This window comes from Columba livia, chromosome Z (genome assembly GCF_036013475.1).
Source record: "Columba livia isolate bColLiv1 breed racing homer chromosome Z, bColLiv1.pat.W.v2, whole genome shotgun sequence".
In the NCBI taxonomy this organism is placed as follows: domain Eukaryota; kingdom Metazoa; phylum Chordata; class Aves; order Columbiformes; family Columbidae; genus Columba; species Columba livia.
In genome coordinates this window covers 43,857,779-43,879,308 of record NC_088642.1, presented here as the reverse complement: position 1 = coordinate 43,879,308, position 21,530 = coordinate 43,857,779, and the positions used below count along the sequence as shown (strand labels likewise).

Genomic DNA, 21,530 nt, shown 5'->3' with positions numbered 1-21,530 from the left:
AGCGTATAGTGTTCCTCGTTCAGGAAGACTTTTGTGAGGAGCTGAGAATACAGCTTTAGATTTTGCTATAGAAGAGTGACTTTATAAGTAAAAATTCCTTAGAATGTAACCTTCACTTTAAAAATGAAGAGTCCTTAGAATAATTGACTGTTACTATTCAAATTTGGAGTGGTAGACATTGCTAGGAATAACATTCTTGTGTTATTCCAAACCGCTATCTGAAAGTTTATTTAGAAGCAGGATGCAAATTCTAAGTTTAATTGATGAAGTCACATAAAAAATAATGGAGGGTTGTAATAGGTTTGGGGTTGTTTTGCAGTCTGTTATGATATTATCCAACACTTAAGTATTGGAACCAGTTACTAGGAGGTGTCATGTTCATTGTATCTCAGAGCTCAGGTAATACTTTGTTCTTGGCAGTATTCAGAATTAAAGGCAAATGACCAGAAAGGTGAAGGAGTGGATTGTCGAGAATTGCATGCTGGCATAAAGTTTTCTAGGCAAGAATAAAGTACTTTGGGGTGATAACTGATTGAGGTATAGCACTTCAGCCTCTAGATTGAGGAATTCTGTGATGTGTTTTTTTCAGAGGAAGTATTTCCTGTCAGCAGCTGATTAACTCTGTTTGTAGTGACTTCATTAAAATTTGTGTTGAGGTTTTTCCAAACCTATCTTTGCGTTCTTCTAATGTCCCTATTCACAAATTAATGCTTTTGAAGTAAGCAGACACTTCCTTAACTTGTGTGATATCGCATTGTATTAAATGTCCCTAATCTGTAAGATGACACTGCCTGCACACTCTTTCATAGTGCTGAGCACAGGCAGATCATTTTAAAACTTACTTCAATTAAGATATATCAGATTTGTTTGTGCAGTTGGTTTTTCTCGTGTCCTTAAAATACTGTTTGGTGCATTTTGTAACTGCAGCATGGCATCTGCACCCATAGTAGGTAGTGAGACCTACTGTGTATTAGTGTGTGCTGTTAACTTTTGAAGTGAGGTGTATTTGATCTGTTTGGTAAAGTGCAGTATTATTAGGCACCTGCTTTGTTAATGTACTTCAGCAATAAAAATATCTCTCTTTTTTTTTTTTGTTTTATTATACAAAAGCATATTTTTTTGTTAAAACTCGATTTCCAATTTTTTAGAAATCTATGGTAAACAAGATTTCCTTTTTTCGTGTAGTTGTTTTTCAATTGTTAAATTAGATTCCTGTTCTTAGTATTCCTCTGCAACTGTAAGTTTCGGGCTGTTTCCATCTGCGTGATCCTTTGTGGAAATGCAGTTTTCTAAATGGTTTTGATGTTGTTTAATTCTGAATGTATTGCTCTAGAGCAAGGCTTAATGACTGTCTCCTATTCACAGTAAGGATGAGGGGCTTCAGAAAGCTTTTGTGTGAAGCAGGGTCATAAGCACTGTGGTACCTGTCTGACTCTTGTGGTGTAAGACAGAGTACTTGTGAATTTGCTTCATTAAAATTTAATGTGAGGATCTGAGAGATCTGAGTGGCAGGATAAAACAAAAATCTATTTTTTTGTCTTTATTCTGCCTTTCAGTGTTTCTACCTGTAACAAAACAGCTACACTGAAACCACACTGATTGTTTTACTCAGAGTTGTTTCTCCTTCAAATTGAATATAGGTGCTCTAAATAATGACTTCAATGTATCTTCAGCTTCTATGCAGATAACAATAGAGATTGTTTTTTCCTTTTGAAATTGTAAGTGGCAGCTTTCAGTTCCAGGAATAAAAATGAACTCTTCTTCCATCTTACATTTTTAATATGGTTGGGATTTTATGGTAAAATAATAGTGAAGATTATGAACTTACATTTAATGTTTTCTACAGTAAATTAGTCCCTTGTTATCTTGTTTGACAGACTTGCAATTATTTTTCATACTTGTCCCCAGTGATGCTTTCCTTTTTAGTGTGTTCAATTAAAAAAATCCCAGTTCTGTAGTGTTTTTCCTGAGAATCGGGTTTACCTTGAGAATAGGCTTGAACAGAATTTTTTTAAATGGTTTTTCCTAAATTTAGAAAAAAGTATTTTTTAAGAGATTGAGCTAATTACAGTAAAAAGACCTAAGTACTGAAGATTCATGAACTGTGATTAATAAATCAATGATGGCTTTTAATGTTTAATGACAGATTGAAGGCAATTTAGGAAAATGACCTGGGTGATTTTCAAAGAGGGTGGTTAGTAAATTGTTCTGAAATCTAAGTTGGATATATGTGTAAAGGTTGAATGGGACTGTCAAGGAAGTGTTCAGAAGGTGATATTCTTATAGTCTTTGGTTCTTTATGCATATGTGGTATAAGAGAAGAAAAAAGAAACTACAATGAATAAAGATAAATTAAACTCTTACTAATGAGAGGAAGAAAGAGAAAGGTGAGCATTTCAGTATGGCTTGGAAATGGCTGCGTTGCCAGGTATGAGCAATTAGCAAAGAAGTGTGTGCCACAGTGGATTGTAAAAGGAGAGAGGAATGGAACAAACTCAGAGCCTGACTGAAGTAGGCCTGAAAACTTTTTTGCTTTAGGATACTGCATTTCCCACAGCACTTTTCTGGTTTAGCTGTCATGTCATAAGCAAATGTAGTTTCTGCAGGCACATTACCAGCCTGAGAAGCTGTTCTCTGTAGCAAAGAGTGGGAGTAAAAGTGGTTACTAGGGCTATGTTCATAGTAAGAGAAATGCTTGAGAAAGCCCAGGGTAGAACACTGCTATTACTTAATACATTATAGGTTTTTAACCTCCTATTGCAATTTTTAAAAAGAAGTTTGTTATCTTTCTGTCCTGTGTTCAGAGAAACTCAATTCAAGTTCCTAGGCCTCTTATGGTGTTAAGGAAAGATAATTTCTTTTTCTGACATTTTGGTGCCATTCAAGCTGATGATTTTGGAACAGGCTGTAAATGTTGAAGTGTTGTGCTCCTCTCTGTGAACTTAGTTGGGTGATAAGTAGAAATCCAGGTATGGCTGCCTGCCATTTATCAGACCACCACTGCTTTTTTTAGTGAAGAGGAGAACCACTTGTTCTTTCCCTCCTTCTTGCAGCTGCTTTCTGGATCTGTTTCCCTGACATGAAAAGTCTGTGTATTTCCATACCGCCTAGTGCAAGTCTTTAAGTCTCAGCTATCATGTTGTAATTGCAAGTTATTACCGTGAGAGCTGGAGCACTTGCTGCATGAAAACTTCTTTCACTTCTAGCTCTGTGGTTGCCCAGCCAGTGCTGCCTGGTTCCTGCATTGCTGCCTGTACTGAATATTAACCTCTTCTCTGTGCTGCAGGGGATAGAAGCTTGCCATGTTTGCCTCCTTTTGGAGTGTTTAAGTATCCTAAGAGGGTCAGGAGTGAGTCTGATGGTTCAAAAGGAAGTGAAACTGAGTGTGTATTCCAGACACCAGAGCTATGAGTATAACTAAATAGGATATTTAATTTCTGCTAAGTTTTTTGCAAAGGGAAGCATTTACAAGAAAAATTGTTGGATTTTGTGGCTGCCAGGTGTATCGAGTATTGATATTTTTTCTTATCTACCTAAACCAGTGACTCAGAGAAAAGGGAGCAAAGGCTGTTGAGTCTTCACACACTTTAACTGATGTGTTCAGTTGAACCATACTACTCGGTTCTCTCCTATGCTTGATTGAACATGTCTTGGTCTCCTTGGTTTTTTTTCCCTTGTGTTTTTTTTTTTGTTTGTTTTTTTTTTGGTCACTCTTCTTAAATTACACTCGAAACCAAAATATGCAAAGGTTTTTTTTTCTGAGAAGATCACCTCTTAATTCTGCATACCTCAAGAGAGAAGTACTAGTTGATCTGTTTAATTGCTTTGGGGGGTTTTCTCAGTGTTTCCTAGTGTTTCTTAAACCTATAAAACTCATATATGTATGATGTTCCTTCCTCCAGCCCAGTTCTCTTTCAGTTCATGTTTGCTTCATGCTTCATATTTCTGTTGTCTCTTTAGTCCTGAAATAAACTCAGGAATCTAGTGCTGTCCTATTAAATGAGAATCTTGGCCATTGATTTTTCTGGATGCAGGATTTAGGCGATCGCTGTTACTGTTATTTTCTTGCCCTGGCACTGTTTACAGCTTCCTCAGTTTAAGTATTTTTCTGTTAATAGAATTCACATGCTGTTTGCCATTTTCCAGATTAACAGAGCTGTTAAATAAGATCATGTCTGGTGCCTGTTCCCTTGCTGCCACGTTACAAACTTCCTGTGCTCTGATAAATGTGTTGCAATTTGCTTAATTTTAATGTGTTTTGTGGTACTTTAGCAGGCTTTCATGTTGTGATGGTTTTGATGGTCAAATTAAATTGTATTAATCTAGTGATGAAACATGTGAGACAGACTGTCAAATATTAAATTAGAAATCCAGATCTGCTTGGTTAAAAATTCTTTGCAATGTACACGGTTTCTGGTTCTCCTTTAAAAGTCTTAAACATGTCTGGCAAAACCTTTTCACCGTGAATCACTTCTCATGACTGGTTAAGAATTCTGCTGTTTTCTAAATGTTTAGATATGTTATATGTAATTATCCAGAGAAGATACTAAACATTTTTGTTGAAAATATAGAAGTCTGTGGTACTGAGTGAAAACATCTTTGTACTGTAGGAGGCCAGGACTTAAAACTGTAATCTAGCTTTCTCTGTCTGAATTTAAGAAACAATTAGTGAAGAGTGATCATGATATGAAGCCTAGAAAACGCTATTTAGATTGTCAGTAACTACTTAATACACTTTTTTGGCTATCGTATCTGGAGAAAAAGTATTTTGTGGTGTTTGCACTAACTTGTAAAAGTAATAAAACGAAAAATAGAAGTCGTAGCAAATACTGTTCTAGGAAACATAATAGCTCTCCTCCGCTAAATGTGGATTCCATATTTATATTTTGCTGAACAAAATTCCTTAGATACAAACAGGGTAGGCTAGATAAAAAATGTGTTTTGAGAATTAGTCTGCTGCAGCTGCATATAGATTATCTGAAGGAGTTTCCCAGGACTTCTATGAACTTTTTCCCTTTTTGTCATTCATGCTTGCTTTCTGTATTTTAGCACAGGGATATGCATTGTTTTGTCTGTATTTTCAATATAGCCAAGTTTGTTCTGTTATGGACGATGGGAAACTCTTCACCTAGCTTGTCAGGAAAGCAGGTTGTTTTTTTTTTTTTTGTATCATGGGCTGTATAGTGATTCTTGTTAAAATTACACCTAGATATCTAGCCCAGAGTTTTCAGCAGCCTCAAGAGTGTTTTCTGTTGATGCGTGTGGTGTGCCAGCAGTGTATTTAGAGAGATGTAAGAATCTGCAGATGTGTATGTAAAATTTTTACAGAGAAAATGATTGCTCTTTTTGTTGTGTAGAGAGAATGTATGTTTAATATTGACAAGAACTGATTGAGTTTATGTGTATGTGCTTGTACAGAACTTATTTTGGCCAATTTCAGGCAGAATAAATGAGCAATATTTAAACCTCATCTTCCAGAATTATTAGTATAGTGTCTCCTTTTTCAGTGATTTGATATGTAGGAAATGAACTTTGCAATGGTTTTTGGACAGTGATCAAGAAATCTATATTGATTGTTGCTTGATTTGAATATTTTTTGCAAAGGTGATATTTGAAATAAAAGTTGCACATACAGGGCTTAGCGTTATGCCATCTAAGAAAAAAAACTTTGCTGTTTCAGCCAAGGTGGTAGTAAACCACAAGTGTTTCTGGGATCTATCTTAAAAAAAACTTAAAACGTTCACTTGATGTTTGTGTTTGCACTGATAGCGGCAAAATTGTTCTTGGACTTGCGGTGTGTCATTTGTATCATGGGATGCCATCTACTGGGCAGTGTGTTCAGTACATATGAGATAATAGAGCCTGCCTGTGAGAGTAGTAAATTCTTTAGGAGCTATCTATGAGTTATTTGATTAAGATGTTGAAGAACTACAAATGTGTTGTTAACATTTCAGTGTTTTATTCAAAGGAGTAAAAACAGCCCTAGTTATTACATTTAGATATTGTGGCCTTCCTATTAAAGTTGGATCTGGAGAAGAGATGTTGAGTGATTTCCTGCGCTACCCCCCCAGCCCCCCAGTGTGAATTTTTGATGGTGTTTTAGGGAAATAGAAATTATCATAATGGTTGTCTTGTTCTTTGATTGTAATTCTATATTATTAAAATAATTTGTATAATCAAATAGAAATGAATAGGCTGACTTAGAAAGGTTAAAAATTCAAATTAGGAAGCAGCAAAATGAATCTAATTAGCACAGTTTTATTTCATCCCTTTCACATAGGCCTCTAGGTAATAGGCTTAATTACCTGGCCAGATGATAGCTTGTGTCTGGAGTGCTTTTCCTTGACTGCCTTGGTGCACAGGATAGCCCGCTCTCAGGGTGAAGCAGAGACGTGTATTCTGTTGTATATCTGAAAAAGAGATTCGAGGCAGTCAGCAGTGTGATGTTCTTGTTGTGCTGTCAGAATGGGAAGGCATGATGAATGAATTGGGGAATTCCAGAGAGAAAAGGTCAGTTTCATGGGAAAGGCAGGTGACTATAGCTGTGGGGAGCCGTCTCTCTCTTTCCTGCATGATTCCTGTGTGATGTTGGGCGTGTTCTGCAAGTGCTTACTAATAGTGCTTACTAATTGCCCATTTTGATGTCATGAGTAGAAAGAACTGTTCTGTGTGTAACTTCCACAACGTGGAATGTGAAAGCAAAAATCAAAAAACTTCCGGTAGCAGGCTGACTGACACTGTGTTAGAACCAAGGCTGCAACTTGCTGGGCCAGCTGTAGTGGTCAGTTCTTTCTTTTTAAATCAGTTCTAGACAAGTACCAAACACTGTGTAAGTGGGCTTCACGAAACTTGGTGACAACGGGGAGACAAGATGTCTGTTTCTGCTCCGTACTGAAGAGGAAGGAGGAGTGCTGTTCAGAAAACAAAAGCATTTTGCCTTTCTGGTCTCATGTAGGCCTGATTCCCCACCTTTCTTTCAAATTCCAAGACAACATTATCTCTGCCTGTATCTTTAATCCTACTGGTTCTTTTTGGAGACGTGCTAGTCTGGTTGCTGCTTCTTCACCTCTGCTATAGGAAGATATTGCATGTTCAGCCCTCTTGCACGCAGGATGAGAAAGGGGATGCAGTTGTTTTAGTTTCTTCAAGGGTATGGTGTAGTGAATTTTCTGTTCAGCACTTGACACTTCAGTGGTGATGCAGAATACTCAGTGTTGTAGGTGTCCTGGATGTTTATTTTCATAATCTGCTTTAGTAAACATGTGAGAGAAAAAATAAGCAAAACCCAGAGTTTTATGGTTTGGCTGGCTTTCTGGTGAAATTTTCACAGAAACAACAGAAGTTTCTGTTCCTAGAAATTAACCTCTCAAATTAGGCAGTCATCTGCATTAAGAGATTGGGCTATTAAAGTAAGAAGCATTTGGCACTTCTCTTTTAATGTTGTCAAATGGCTTGTGTTTTCCTATCTTCAGTCTTGGAAACAGCTGAACCACTAAAGTACAGTGTCTTGCTTTATGGCCTGGGGTTGTCACGTGGCATGTAGACTACAGATGAGATAGCTGATGTCAAGCAAATTTATTTAAAAAAACCCAGCCAAACCAATGCAACCCACTGAAAGAGCATCTTACAGTGAAATGTATTAAATGTGTATTATGATCTTCAGAATATAAAAATGAAATGCACTATACAGGTTGCAGCCTTTTATTTATTCCACAAAAGAAGCAACACATCTGTTATAACTTCACTTGAAGGCTTAGGTTGGGGCTTTTAAAAAGTAATTTTGAAAGGCAGAAACCCTTAAGTTTGACCAGCCCCCTGAAATTCGGTCATATTCTTAGGTGTAATTCTGCCACTCTTTGAGAAGGGTGAACCCCTCTAGTACTTTAGGTAAAATGGGAAGAAATGCTTAAGTAACTGACATATTTATTCTGGAGAAGAAATAATTGACAGGCTAATTTTGTATCTATGTTGAACATTAAAAAACTTCAGTGGTCATTCTGAACGCTGATGAATTGAAAACAGTACCTGAATTGCAGGTGGAAAGGTTGGTTTTTGGATATTTAGCTGCTGAAGGGAATGTTAAATGAATGTCTTCAATGTGCTGCTAAAACAAAGGAGTTTAATTCTCATGGATAGCACAAGGATTAAATACTGCTATCAGAAGCTAAATGTTGCTGGTTTCTCTGTTTGAGTATTTCAGATGCAGGCTTCGTAGATGAGTGGATGACAAATTTCTGAAAATGAAGTGATGCATTAAAAGTATTGATAAAGTTCAGCAGCTCACATTGTTTGCGGCAGGAACATATTCCAGTATCTCTATATAGCTTGTCTTTGACCAGGTGTTCTTCATAAGAAAAACGAACAAACAAAACAGACAAAAAAACCAAAAACAAACAAACAAAAAACACCAAACAAAAACCTGCTGAGTTTTGTACATTTTTCTCTGGTCATTTTTATGTGGACCAGATTATTGAGCTTTTAATATTATTATTCTGATTGCCCGTAGTATCTGAGGAGGCCAAGTGGTGAAAAAAACCTTTTCTGTGTTACAAATGGATGTCAACACAAGGCAGCATGGACTTTGAAGGTTGAGGATGCTTTACTTGATTTTTATACCTTACATTTACATGTAATTGTAAAAAATTAATTCTGATGTGTGTGGTATTTGAACCACACTTCTGTAGAGCGTTATTCTCTCCATTATGAAATCAGACTCTGCTTCCTTGTTAAACCTGTGAGAAGTGGCTTTCATTTTAGTTAATTCCTAGCAAAAATAATTCTATGTCATAAAAGCAAATAATATTTGACTGTCAGAATCAAAGCAGGAAAGGTGTTAAGGAGGGTTTTGGGGTGCGGTGGTGGTTTTGTTTGGTTGTGTTTCTGGTTCTGGTTTGTTCATATTTTTGTTTGGTGTTTTTGTTTGGGTGTTGTGTTTTGTTTGTGTGGGTGTGCTTGTTGTTTGTTTGTTTGTTTAATAGAACATCACTGTTCAGCATGCTACAGATAAAATGCTTTGTGGTAATATCTTCCCTGAAGTCACTGGCCATGATTAGTTGAAGATATGGGACGACTTGTCATAAAAGTAATAAGAATTTTTTATTGAAGGGGAAAACCTTATTTTATTAATGGGACTGTTAGGTATGTCCTGATTCATTTCACTCAAAATATGAAGCTGGAGAGACTGTGACTGTTGATATTGCAAGGGAATACTTCTGAAGAAACTTTCAGAACTTGAAGTTTGATAACTAAATGTAAACTTAACCAAAATTCCTTAGGCTTTTAGCACAATGCTTCCCTCTAGTGGAACAGTGTTACCTTAGAAAAAAAACAACCCAACACATTCTTTGTCAGTGAGCACCAAGGTTTTAATTAAACATCATACCTGCAGTGCAGTGTATGTGGTTACTTGTAGAGCAATAACAAATTAGAAAAAAATTGAGGAAGCCTCCTCTATCACCTGTAATAATGAAAATGTAATCTAATTAAAATGGATATTTCTTATTCTGATCATTCTAAATTGTTGCTTTGCAAAAGATGAATCAGGAGTTCTCATTGAATACCAACTCATTTGGGGTTAATAAGGTTTCACTTAAGGATTCTTTTAGAAGTCAGTAGCATTTAGTGCAAACTATAAATGTATGCTGAATGTCTAAATCCTTGTCACACATAGTTCAGGCTCTTTTTTTGGTTGGTTGTTCACTTTTGTTCCCCACATCAGAGCAGACCCCTCTAGAGCATGTTTTCTTCTCAAAATGTGTGATTAATACGAACGCATCTAGTTTAATCTGACATTCTTGAATCTGTAACATACCTGCTGTATTTGCAAATGTAAGGTAAATCCAAGCAAATTTTGGATAGGCGTCTGGTGAAAGAGTTGCTGTGCTGACTGGAATATGTTGTCTTTGTGTGTCTGGGGTTTGGAATTTCAGTTGATGTATGGATTAAAGTAGAGAAAAATGAAAAAAACAAACCCAAAGCTTTGATAAGGAGATAAGTATGTACTATAGTAGAAAGAATAGGATGAGAGGAGATTATTTCCATGCCTACTTCAGTTTCAAGGTCCCAGATTGGATAGATGGATGATGTTTTGGCAACCAAGTAATAATAGGAAAAACTGTAATGGACCTGACTTTGAGACTGTTGTAAAAAAGGAAGAATAAGTGACATAATTTCTGGAAAAGAGATCCTACTGGATTTGGGGGGAAGTCTGGGGTTTTAAGCTTGAGTTTAGTATCCAAACTGAGGTTTTAAATTTAATTCTCATTTTTATTTTTGTGGTTTTCATTCTCTGATACACAAAAGGATATAAAACTAATGTGTTACATCCCCTGCTGTCAGCCTGTTTCTCAAAGGGGAGGATGTGGTAGTTGTAGCAAAATATTAACCTTGAGACAAGTACAAAGCATGATGTCTCTACAACTTTGTTATTCTTTTGATCTGCCTTCACCAGCCATAGTGATGTGTTATGCTAATGTTAGTTTTTCTGTTCATCTCAGGTTCTAGACTTTCTCATAACTGATCGTAAGAAGCGAAAGTCATCTGTTTGCAGACCTTGTATGACATTTCCACTGGAAATGTTAATACAAACATGCTCTGTTTTATCTTCATGGCTGAATTTCTCCAAAGTTAATATTGAAAAGTATTGACATGAAGAAAATGTGTAAATGAAATCTTATTAAAACATGCCAGTCGTCAAGTAGGGACAATATAGATGTTTGAGAGAACACGTGGTTATGAACCTGATCATCCCTTATGGAGGGAGGGACTTTGCTCCTTCAGTCCCTGTATTGCAGTTCATCCACTCAAGAAATGTGGGAAGAGAGCTTGCTGATGAAGACTGAGGCAAAGAAGTTGTTGGGTACCTCAGCCTTCTCCTTGTTATTACCAGTTTGCCAGTTGGTGTGGGGAGTACACTGTCTTTGACCTTCCCTTTTTGGTTGTCTTACTTGTAGAAGCCCTTCTTGTTATTCTTTGTGTCCCTTGCCAAGTTCAGCTCCAGCTGTACCTTGGCCTTATTTCTGCACAACCGGGCAGTGTCCTTATACTCTTCCCAGGATCCCTGTCCCTGCTTCCACTGCCTGTGCATTTCCTTCTTGCCTTCTAGTTTGACCAGCAGGTCTTGACTCAGCCATGCAGGCCTCTTGCCCTCCTTACCCGATTTCTTACACCTGGGGGCTGCAAGCTCTTGTGCTCTATGGAAGGTGTCTTTGAAGATAATACTGCTCTGTTCTGCTCCCTTGGTCCCTGAGGGCAGCTAACCAGGGGGACCTATTGACCTTGAAGAGCTGGAAGTTCTCTTTCCTGAAATTCAGGGTCATGACTTTACTCTGCACCTGTCCCACATCCTTCAGGACTGCAAATCCCATGAGTATGTGATCACTGCAGCCCAGGCTGCCTCCAATCTTGACTTCACTGGTATGCTCACTCGCATTGCTGATCACTGGGCCCAGTATTGCATCCCCCTGATAGGGCTGTCTGTTACCTGGTTTAGGAAGTTATCCTCAATGCACTCCAGTATTATGTGTGGTAAAGCTTCTGTTCAGATGGTACAAAGTAGAGTAGCACAACAAAAATAATTAAAAAAAAAAAATCTGTAATTAACACCAATTCTCTGTTGGTTAGGCTTAAAAAAAAAAATCTATATCTATAGATCTGTAGATCATCTATACCTATATAGATATATACCTATATAGATATATACCTATATAGCGGGTTGGATAATGGGACTGTTTCATTCTGGCAGTTACATTTCTCTAAAGTTGTTTGTGCTTGTACCAAGCTGTGAAGAACATGTCTTAGCTGATGCTGAAAGAGGATATTGATAAAAATCCTGCCTTAATTGTATATCACAGTATCACAGTATGTTTGGGATTGGAAGGGACCTCAAAAGATCATCTAGTCCAATCCCCCTGCTGGAGCAGGAACGCCTAGGTGAGGTCGCACAGGAACATGTCCAGGCGGGTTTTGAATGTCTCCAGAGAAGGAGACTCCACAACCTCCCTGGGCAGCCTGTTCCAATGCTCTGTCACCCTTACTGAGAAGAAGTTTTTTCTCAAATTTAAGCGGAACCTCTTGTGTTCCAGCTTGATCCCATTACCCCTTGTCCTATCATTGTTGCCCACCGAGAAGAGCCTGGCTCCATCCTCATGGCACTCACCCTTTATATATTTATAAACATTAATGAGGTCCCCCCTTAGTCTCCTCTTCTCCAAACTAAAGAGCCCCAGCTCCCTCAGCCTTTCTTCATAGGGGAGGTGCTCCACTCCCTTAATCATCTTGGTTGCCCTACGCTGGACCCTCTCCAGCAGTTCCCTGTCCTTCTTGAACTGAGGGGCCCAGAACTAGACACAATATTCCAGATGTGGTCTCACCAGGGCGGAGTAGAGGGGAAGGAGGACCTCTCTCGATCTACTAGCCACCCCGCTTCTAATACACCCCAGGATGCCATTGGCCTTCCTGGCCACAAGGGCACAGTGCTGGCTCATGGTCATCCTGTTGTCCACCAGGACCCCCAGGTCCCTTTCCCCTACACTGCTCTCTAATATGTAATTTCCCAACCTATACTGGAACCTGGGGTTGTCCCTGCCCAGATGCAGGACTCTACACTTTCCCTTGTTAAATTTCATTAGGTTATTCCCCGCCCAACTCTCCAGCCTGTCCAGGTCCCGCTGGATGGCAGCACAGCCTTCTGGCGTGTCAGCCACTCCTCCCAGCTTAGTGTCATCAGCAAACTTGCTGATAGTACACTCTATTCCCTCGTCTAAATCGTTAATGAGTATATTGAATAATATTGGCCCCAGCACTGACCCCTGAGGCACTCCACTAGATACTGGCCTCCAACTAGACTCCGCACCATTGACTACCACTCTCTGGCTTCTCTCCTTAAGCCAGTTTGCAACCCACCTCACTACTCTATTGTCTAGACCACACCTCCTCAACTTAGCTGTGAGGATGCTGTGGGAGACTGTGTCAAAGGCTTTACTGAAGTCAAGGTAGACCACACCCACCGCTCTGCCATCATCCATCCACCTTGTTACATTCTCATAAAAGGCTATGAGGTTGGTCAAGCACGACTTACCCTTGGTAAAGCCATGCTGACTGCCCCTAATAACCCTCTTATCCTTGATATGCCTTGAGATGGCACCAAGGATAAGCTGTTCCATTACTTTCCCAGGGACAGAGGTGAGGCTGACCGGTCTATAATTACCTGGGTCCTCCTTCTTGCCCTTTTTGAAGACTGGAGTGACATTTGCTTTCCTCCAATCCTCGGGCACCTCCCCTGTTTCCCAAGACTTGGCAAAGATGATGGAGAGCGGTCCAGCAATGATTTCAGCCAGCTCCCTCAGCACCCGCGGATGCATCCCATCTGGACCCATGGATTTATGGATGTCCAGACTATTTAATTGCTCCCTAACCCAGTCCTCATTGACTAAAGCAAACTCCTCCATTGACCTGGCTTCATCCGGGGTCTCAGGGGTACAGGGCTCCCCAGGACAGCGTCCGGCAGAGTAGACAGAGACAAAGAAGGCATTCAGTAATTCTGCCTTCTCTGTATCTTCTGCCACCAGGGCACCCACCCCATTCATCTGTGGGCCTACATTGCCTCTGGTATTAGTTTTATCTGCTGTGTATTTGAAAACGTTCTTTTTGCTGTCCTTGACCCCTCTCACCAGCTGTAATTCTAAGGAGGCCTTGGCTATCCTAACTGCCTTCCTACATCCTCTAACAGCAGCCTTATATTCTTCCCAAGTGGCCAGCCCCTGCTTCCATGACCTGTAAACTCTCCTCTTCTGCTTGAGCATACCCAACAGATCTCTATTCAACCACGCAGGCCTCCTGGCTCCCTTCCTTGACTTCCTTCATGTGGGGATGCTCTGATCCTGAGCGTGGAAGAAGCAATTTCTGAATGCAATCCAGCTATCTTGGGCCCCTTTTCCTTCAAGCAGTCTTGCCCATGGGATTTCCCCCAGCAATTGCTTGAAAAGGCCAAAGTTAGCCCTGCTAAAGTCCAGGGTTGCAATTCTACTTGCTATTCTGTTCCTGGCACACAAGATGCTGAACTCCACCATCTCGTGGTCACTGCAACCCAGGCAGCCCTCAACCTTTACCGCTTCGACCAGACCCTCCTTGTTAGTGAGGATGAGATCCAGCAGTGCACCTCTCCTCGTCGGCTCCTCCACCATCTGCATGAGGAAGTTATCATCAGTGCACTGGAGGAACCTCCTGGACTGATATAGACTGGTTTCTTTTGTGGAGGCCCTTAATTTGTACTGCAGTTGAAGGAAATTTATGTTACACTTGACAGGATACAAGACACTTCCTGCACTTGACTAAGTAACCAAGAGAGAACTGAAACCACACAGAGAAAAATGAAAACGTTTGGAAGCTCTAAAGGTTTTCTCTGACGCAAGCAGTATGACTGTCTCACAGCACAAAGACTGAGTTTGAGAAAGAAGTAGGGTGGAGAGAACTGGTGCAAGCTAACTTCAAAAAACACCTTTTTTTTTTTTTTTTCCTGTTATTTAAAATGGGAAAAGGTCATAATTTCTGCCCCACATAGAATGTTAGGGTTGGTTATGGTGTTCTTTAGAATTAAAAGTATTAGGAAGTGTGACAGTAAAGGATGAAAAGTTAGTAGAATCTTGACAGTGGTTGGGTTGGTTATTATTGTTTTTTCCTCTCAATCTGCAATTATACCATTCAGCTTTTAAGTGTGTGGCCCAAGATTCCTAACTGAACAGTCAAAATACTAGCCAGGTAAAATACTACTGCCAGGTAAAGGTGCCCATAAGAAGGCGCGTACAAAGAGATTTTGTAACTTATTATTTCAGGTGCTTGCGTTTGCCTGTATTTTACTGCAAGAATTCAGAATTCTAGTTGTGAGAGAGCAGTGTCTTTCAAAGACATAAATGTGTTAAAAAAAAATTGAGTCTTGTGTCAGCTGCATATGTCAGAGATGGCTGGTTCCTTTTAGTTGTTGAGAGACAATAGCAACAAATCCGCGTCATTTAAAAAAGTGTATTTATTGCTGTTTTAAAGCAATTCTATTTGTTTACAGGTGTCAGCTGTGATGCATGTTTAAAAGGAAACTTTCGAGGTCGCCGATACAAGTGTTTAATTTGCTACGATTACGATCTGTGTGCAACTTGTTATGAAAGTGGTGCAACGACGACAAGGCATACAACTGACCATCCAATGCAGTGCATACTAACAAGAGTAGATTTTGGTAAGTGATAACTTCAAGCTCTAGTAATTTGCTGCTCAGTTGTGTCTGCAAACATAATACGGATTTTCATCTTTCTACTTATTAATCACTGTCCACATTAGCACACTGAAAATAACAGCAAGTTCTTGTCCTCCTTAAACAGGCATGTTTTCTTTGATTTTAGCATAGAACTGCTTTATGTATTTCATTTTAATTGGTGCCTATATATTTTTAATCTTTCTAGTCTGATAATAGCAGGTTATCAGACTAATGAATACACTTAATACCAATGACACCACCTAGTTAACTTCTAATTCAGAAGATGTGGCAAGCTTCTTGCCCCAGTGTGCTTTACTTGAGAGCCACAGTGGACATGCAGAAAAATACTGGCGAGATTTTGTAAGGTAGATTATTCACTGGTGGATTATGTGAGACTGTAGATACAGCAGAGGTAGTGATGGGCTATAATGAGTGTAAAAGATTAGTGGCAAGGACTAGCAGGTAGTCTTCCTGGAACTCTTTTGAAGATGATATAATTTAAGAATTACTTCTGACTGTAAAGCCATGTCAATATTTAAAATAAAAAATATTTGTTCTTGTCCCCTATCCTGCTTGTTGTTTCTGTGGTGTCATATTTGTGACAGGTTGTAACTCATAAGATACTTGTGTGACAAGCATCTGCTCTGAGATTTTGCTGGTGCTTTACATGTATTTCATTTTATGTTAAGCCCATGGGGCTAGCATTCGAACTTTGTTTTAAAGCGATTCCAGCTGTATTGTTCTTACATACTGAATTCTTTAAAAAATTATGATTTCTTAAAAGCTGAATCATTATGAATTCTGAATTTACTTCTTTCGCTTTTTTATTAAAACATAAGTAAAAGCTACACCTTCACTGCTTTAGAGCTTAGATAATAGCTATATATAGAAACAGATTTCTCAAAAGTACCTTTGAATGAAGATGTCTTTCATTTTCTTGTAATTCTCAGGCCTCCAATTGCCCCAAGACTGCCTCATCATGAGTTCACAATGCAGGCCCTGGGAATCCAGGGTTTGGCAGGAGATAATTTAGTGCATTATCAATAATACTAGTGGCCTGGTACTAGTGGCCTGGTACGCTTATACACTAGGGAATGAATTAGGGAATATATATATAAATAATATATGCCTTAGGGCTCAGGGAGGCCTGTGGGATCATTCTTAAAATGTTTTTATTTTATAGTTTTCTGTAGAACATAAGACTGAAAGGATTGTGCCTTTACAGTATTGTATCGGTGCTTAGAGAAGCTCTGGTAACTTTTCAAGGAGCCTTGTATAGCTAAGGAGATCATGTGACTTTGAGGAAAATTTTTTTTTAAAAAAATTGAGCTAATGAATGTTAAGTTTCATTAGAAAATCAATATGAATTGTAGGACTAGTCTAGAATGATCTGTTTAAGAGTTGTCAGGATAGCTGTATTAATGAATATTAAAAATTGCTAAGGAAGCATCTGTTAATGGGGTAAAAGAAAAAATCTGAAGGGCAATGTAAAACCAAATGACATTGAAGTACACGGTGTTTCAAAAAGATGGACCCAATTTCAAAACAGTAGTGATTTCACATTGACTCCATCTTTTTGAAACAGGCTGTAATGAAATCTTCAGTCACTTCCTAGTTATGTAAGAAGTAAAATGAAAGCAGAATGCTTTCTAGTATGTGACAGTACGAGTAGATTTCAGTAGAAACACAGAATGTAAGGCTGTTAGTGTAGGTATGTATGCAAATTGTGCTTTACCTGGCCGTTGACAAACTTCAATATTGCTGTCTGTAATCAGGCTTGATTTATTTTGTGCCTAATTCTTAGGCAAAGGGAGGTGCTAAATAATGGTTACCTTAATAATGTGTGGTGTGAGGTCTGGATGGATTCACCAGAATTCTGTTTGAGGATTTCATGATTTTTCAACCACTAGAACAAGATCTGTCTGCTAGGTGCATATCTTGCTCAGTCAGAGCATGACAGAGTGATCTGTTTAGAAGGGGAGTCTGGAGATCATCTGATACAATATTCTGTTGGAAGGAGGGACATCAGCTGGGCTATACCATCAAGCCAAGTCTTGAGTATTTCCATCAAGGGAGTTTTCTTCACTTTTCAGCTACCTATTCCAGTATTCAGTTCTTACAGTGAATGGTTTTTTTGTTTATTTGTTTCCCCTTATCCGAGCCAGATTTCTCTTAAGACACCTTGTGCCTGCAGCCTGTCACTGTGCTTAATTTTGAAGAGCATACCTCTACTTCCTCTACATCTACTTTTTCTGTACAAGAAGTTGGAGACAAGATCCACTTTGAGCCTTCTCTAGTGTAGATGAACACTGTTCCTTCAACCATTCTTCTGTCAAGTTCTCCAAGCCTCTTACTGTCTTGATGGACACAAATGTATGCATGCACACACAACAAACACAAAAAGCTCCTAGATTTTATTTCAGTATCTGTCCTGAATTGTAGATTTCAAAACTGAACCCTGTCTTGCTGGTGTTGCATATAGCAAGTGCCAAGTAACATGGAGTAATGATGTCGCTTGATTTGATGGCCATTCTCTTGCTGATTTAGCCCACGTCATGGTTTGCCTTGAGTGATGCAGGGGCACACTGCTGGCTTATGTTTGGCTTGCTTTCCACTGGGATCCCCTGGTCCTTTTCAGCAGAGCTGCTCCCCAGCTAGTTGACCCTGCCTTTGAGCAGCAGCTGTTGTCTTGGTGCTGCTCGGTATTGGTAGACACGTTGCAAGTCCTCTTGTCTTCATTAGTACCTGTGCTTGTTCCAGGCTTCAGCATAACCAGGTGGATAGATGATAGCAAAGCAGTGGATGTGATCTATCTTGATTACAGTAAAGCATTTGACACAGTCGCACACAGCATCCTCGCAGCTAAACTGAGGAAGTGCGGACTGGATGATCAGGTAGTGAGGTGGACTGTGAACTGGCTGAAGGAAAGAAGCCAGAGAGTTGTGGTCAGTAGGGCAGAGTCTGCTTACAGGCCTGTATCTGTTGGAATCCCTCAAGGGTTGGTATTGGGACCAGTATTATTCAATATATTTATTAATGACTTGAATGAGGGAATAGAGTCAGTAAGTTTGCTGATGACACCAAGCTGGGAGGAGTGGCTGACATGCCAGAAGACTATGCTGCTGTCCAGTGAGACCTCGACAGGCTGGAGAGTTGGGTGGTGAAAAAAATTAATGAAATATAACAAGGGCAAGTGTAGCGTCTTGCATCTGGGTTTGAACAACCCCAGATTACCGTATATGTTGGGGAACAACCTGTTGGAGAGCAGTGTAGGGGAAAGGCACCTGGGGGTCCTGGTGGACAGCAGGATGACCATAAGCCAGCACTGTGCCCTTGTGGCCAGGAAGACCAATGACATCCTGGGGTGCATTAGAAGGGGTGTGGTAAGTAGGTCGAGAGAGGTTCTCCTCTCCCTCTACTCTGCTGTAGTGAGACCGCATCTGGAATATTGTGTCCGGTTCTGGACCCCTCAGTTCCAGAAGGACAGGGAACTGCTGGAGAGAGTCCAGGGCAGGGCAACAAAGATGACTAAGGGAGTGGAGCACCTCCCTTATGAAGAAAGGCTGAGGGAGCTGGGTCTCTTTAGTTTGGAGAAGAGGAGACTGAGGGGTGACCTCATGAATGTTTATAAATATCTAAAGGGTGAGTGTCATGAGGATGGAGCTAGGCTCTTCTTGGTGACAACCAATGGTAAGACAAGGGGCAATGGGTACAAACTGGAACACAAGAGGTTCCACTTAAATACGAGAAGAAACTTCATCTCAGTAAGGGTGACAGAGCACTGGAACAGGTTGCCGAGGGAGGTTGCGGCTTCTTCTTCTCTGGAGACATTCAAAACCCGCCTGGGCACATTCCTTTGTAACATCATCTAGATGTTCCTGCCCCAGCAGGGGGACTGGACTAGATGATCTTTTGAGGTCCCTTCCAATCCCTAACATTCTGTGTTTCTGTGATATAGTTCTTATTGTTGGGGGGCAGCAAGTCCAGGCCTGCTCCACAAATAACAAGCTGGGAGCTGAAGGTGGCCACAGCACAGACAGGGACATAGTCCTCAGTGACAGGATGTGAAGGATAGGTTTGGTAATGGGAGCAGGTCCTGCGACAGTCTCAGACAAAGCATGTATAACAAGTCAGCTCTGGGGTCCATGCAGGAATCTTATTGAAGGCAGGAGGAGGGCAAGATGCAGCTGCAGCATAATTCATGGCCAGATGGCCAGACCTTAGATATAGCCCATGGACAAAGGGTGTGTGTGGAAGTCTGCTTTGAGGCTGGTCAAGGCAGCTAAGGCCTGTGGGTCAGCTCAGGGCCATCCCCCCTTCCAGGGAAGCAAACACCCCGCTGCTGTTGGACAAATAACTGAATACCTCCCATGTAGTCATTGTCAGCCCCAGCAGGGTTTGTCTCATACAGAAGCAGTTAGCCCAGTGCTATCTGGCTGTGAGGTTGAATGCTGTGATTGGCAGCTGATGAAACAGCATGGAGAAAAATGGGTCTTGTGTTATTTCTTCCTGCTAGACATAACTGTACTGGAAAGTTGCTGAATAAAATAGTGTTGTTCTAGCTGTAAGAAATGAGCAGCTGTTTACAGATTCGACTGGGCTGGTATTTTACTCTAGCGAACGTGGCTCTTGCACTACCTTTGTAGTGGAAGGGGAGAGTTCCAAGCGAGGTGAGTAGACATCCCACCTGTTAAGAGTAGATCCCTCCTGTCTGTAAAGCTGGACAGCATTGGTGATTAACAGAATATTAGAATCTAGATCAGTATTACAGCTATGTCACCATGTATCTTTGTTTCATAGGATCACTCATAAGATAATTCTGGTTGGAAGGGATCTGTGGAGGTCTCTGGTCCAACCTTTTCTCCAAGCTGTTAGGTAAGACTAGGATAATTAGGGCTTTGCCCACTTGGGTCTCGAAAATCTCCAAGAATGGAAATGGCACAGTCTGTTTGGGTATCTTCTTCAGTGCCTGTCTACATAGGGGGAAAAATGTTTTTCCATACATTCTCATGCCCTGTACTGCAGCACTTTGAAGAGCCTGGCTATATCTACTTGACCTTGTCTCTGTAGGTATGAAGGCGGCTGTTGGGTGACCCAAAGCTGTCTGCTCCAGGCTGAACTGGTGCTGGCCCTGCAGGCTCTTCTAACACAGTGAGTGCTCCAGCCTTGCCATCTTAATGGCCTTCTGCTGGACTCACTTCCATTTAATGTTGCCCCTGTACTATGAAGCCCCAAAGAAAATGCCATGACGGAATGAGGCTGGTGGGTGCTGAGCCAAGGGGATCACCCGTGCTCCTACTGCTACTCCTCTAGGCACATGACTGTCCCCTGCTCAGCTCACTGCCCCCAGTGCCATCACCTCAGAGCTGCTCCCTAGCCCTGCCAGCATCGCTGACCATGTCTGCCGGCCCTGGGGCAGGGCTGGACTGAATTTCACAGAATCACAGAATGGTTGGGGTTGGAAGGGATGTCTGGAGATCATGTAGTCCAACCCACCTGCTAAAGCAGGTTGACCCAGAGCAGATCACACAGGAATGTGTCCAGGTGAGTCTTGAATGTCTCCAGAGAAGCAGACTCCACAGCCTCTCTGGGCAGCCTGTTTCAATGCTTTGTGACCCTCAGAGAAGTTTCTCCTCATGTTTAGATGGAACCTCCTGTGCTTCAGTCTGTGCCTGTTGACCCACATCCTATCATTGGGCACCACTGAAAGGAATCTGGTCTCATCCTCTTGACACCCACCCATGAGATATTTATAAACATGGATAAGATCCTCACTCAGCCTTCTCTTCTCCAGGATGAACAGACCCAGCTCTCTCAGGCTCTCTTCATAAGAAAGGTGCTCTAGACCCCTAATCACCTTCCAAGCCTGCTGCTGAACTCCCTTTAATAATTCCTTGTCCTTAAACTGTGGAGCCCAGAACTGAACACGGTACTCCAGATGTGGCCTCCCCAGGGCAGAGTAGGGGGGGAAGCATAACCTTCCTTGACCTGTTGGTCACACATTTCCAATGCAATCCCAGGATAGCGTTGGCCTTCTTGGCCACAAGGGCACGTTGCTGACTGACAGTCAACCTGTTGTCAACCAGAACTCTCAAGGCCTTCTCTGCAGTGCTGCTTTCCAGCAGGTCAAGCCCTAACCTGTACTGGTGCCTGGGGTTATTCCTTCTGAGGTGCAGGACCATACAATTGCCCTTGTTGAATTTAATCGGGTTCTGTTCTGCCCAATCCTCCAAGCCTGTCCAGATCTCCCTGAATTGCAGCATAACCTTCTGGTGTGCCAGCCCTT

At 40.8% G+C, this 21,530-nt stretch overlaps 1 protein-coding gene across 1 annotated transcript in view; it reads left to right on the top strand.

The window, feature by feature from the left end:
* LOC102098279 (E3 ubiquitin-protein ligase KCMF1) overlaps positions 1-21,530 on the top strand; it is a 55,228-nt gene that overhangs the window by 11,255 nt on the left and 22,443 nt on the right. The window contains 1 exon segment of the mRNA XM_065045649.1: positions 15,059-15,226. Within this exon segment, the coding sequence (XP_064901721.1) occupies positions 15,059-15,226 (168 nt within the window).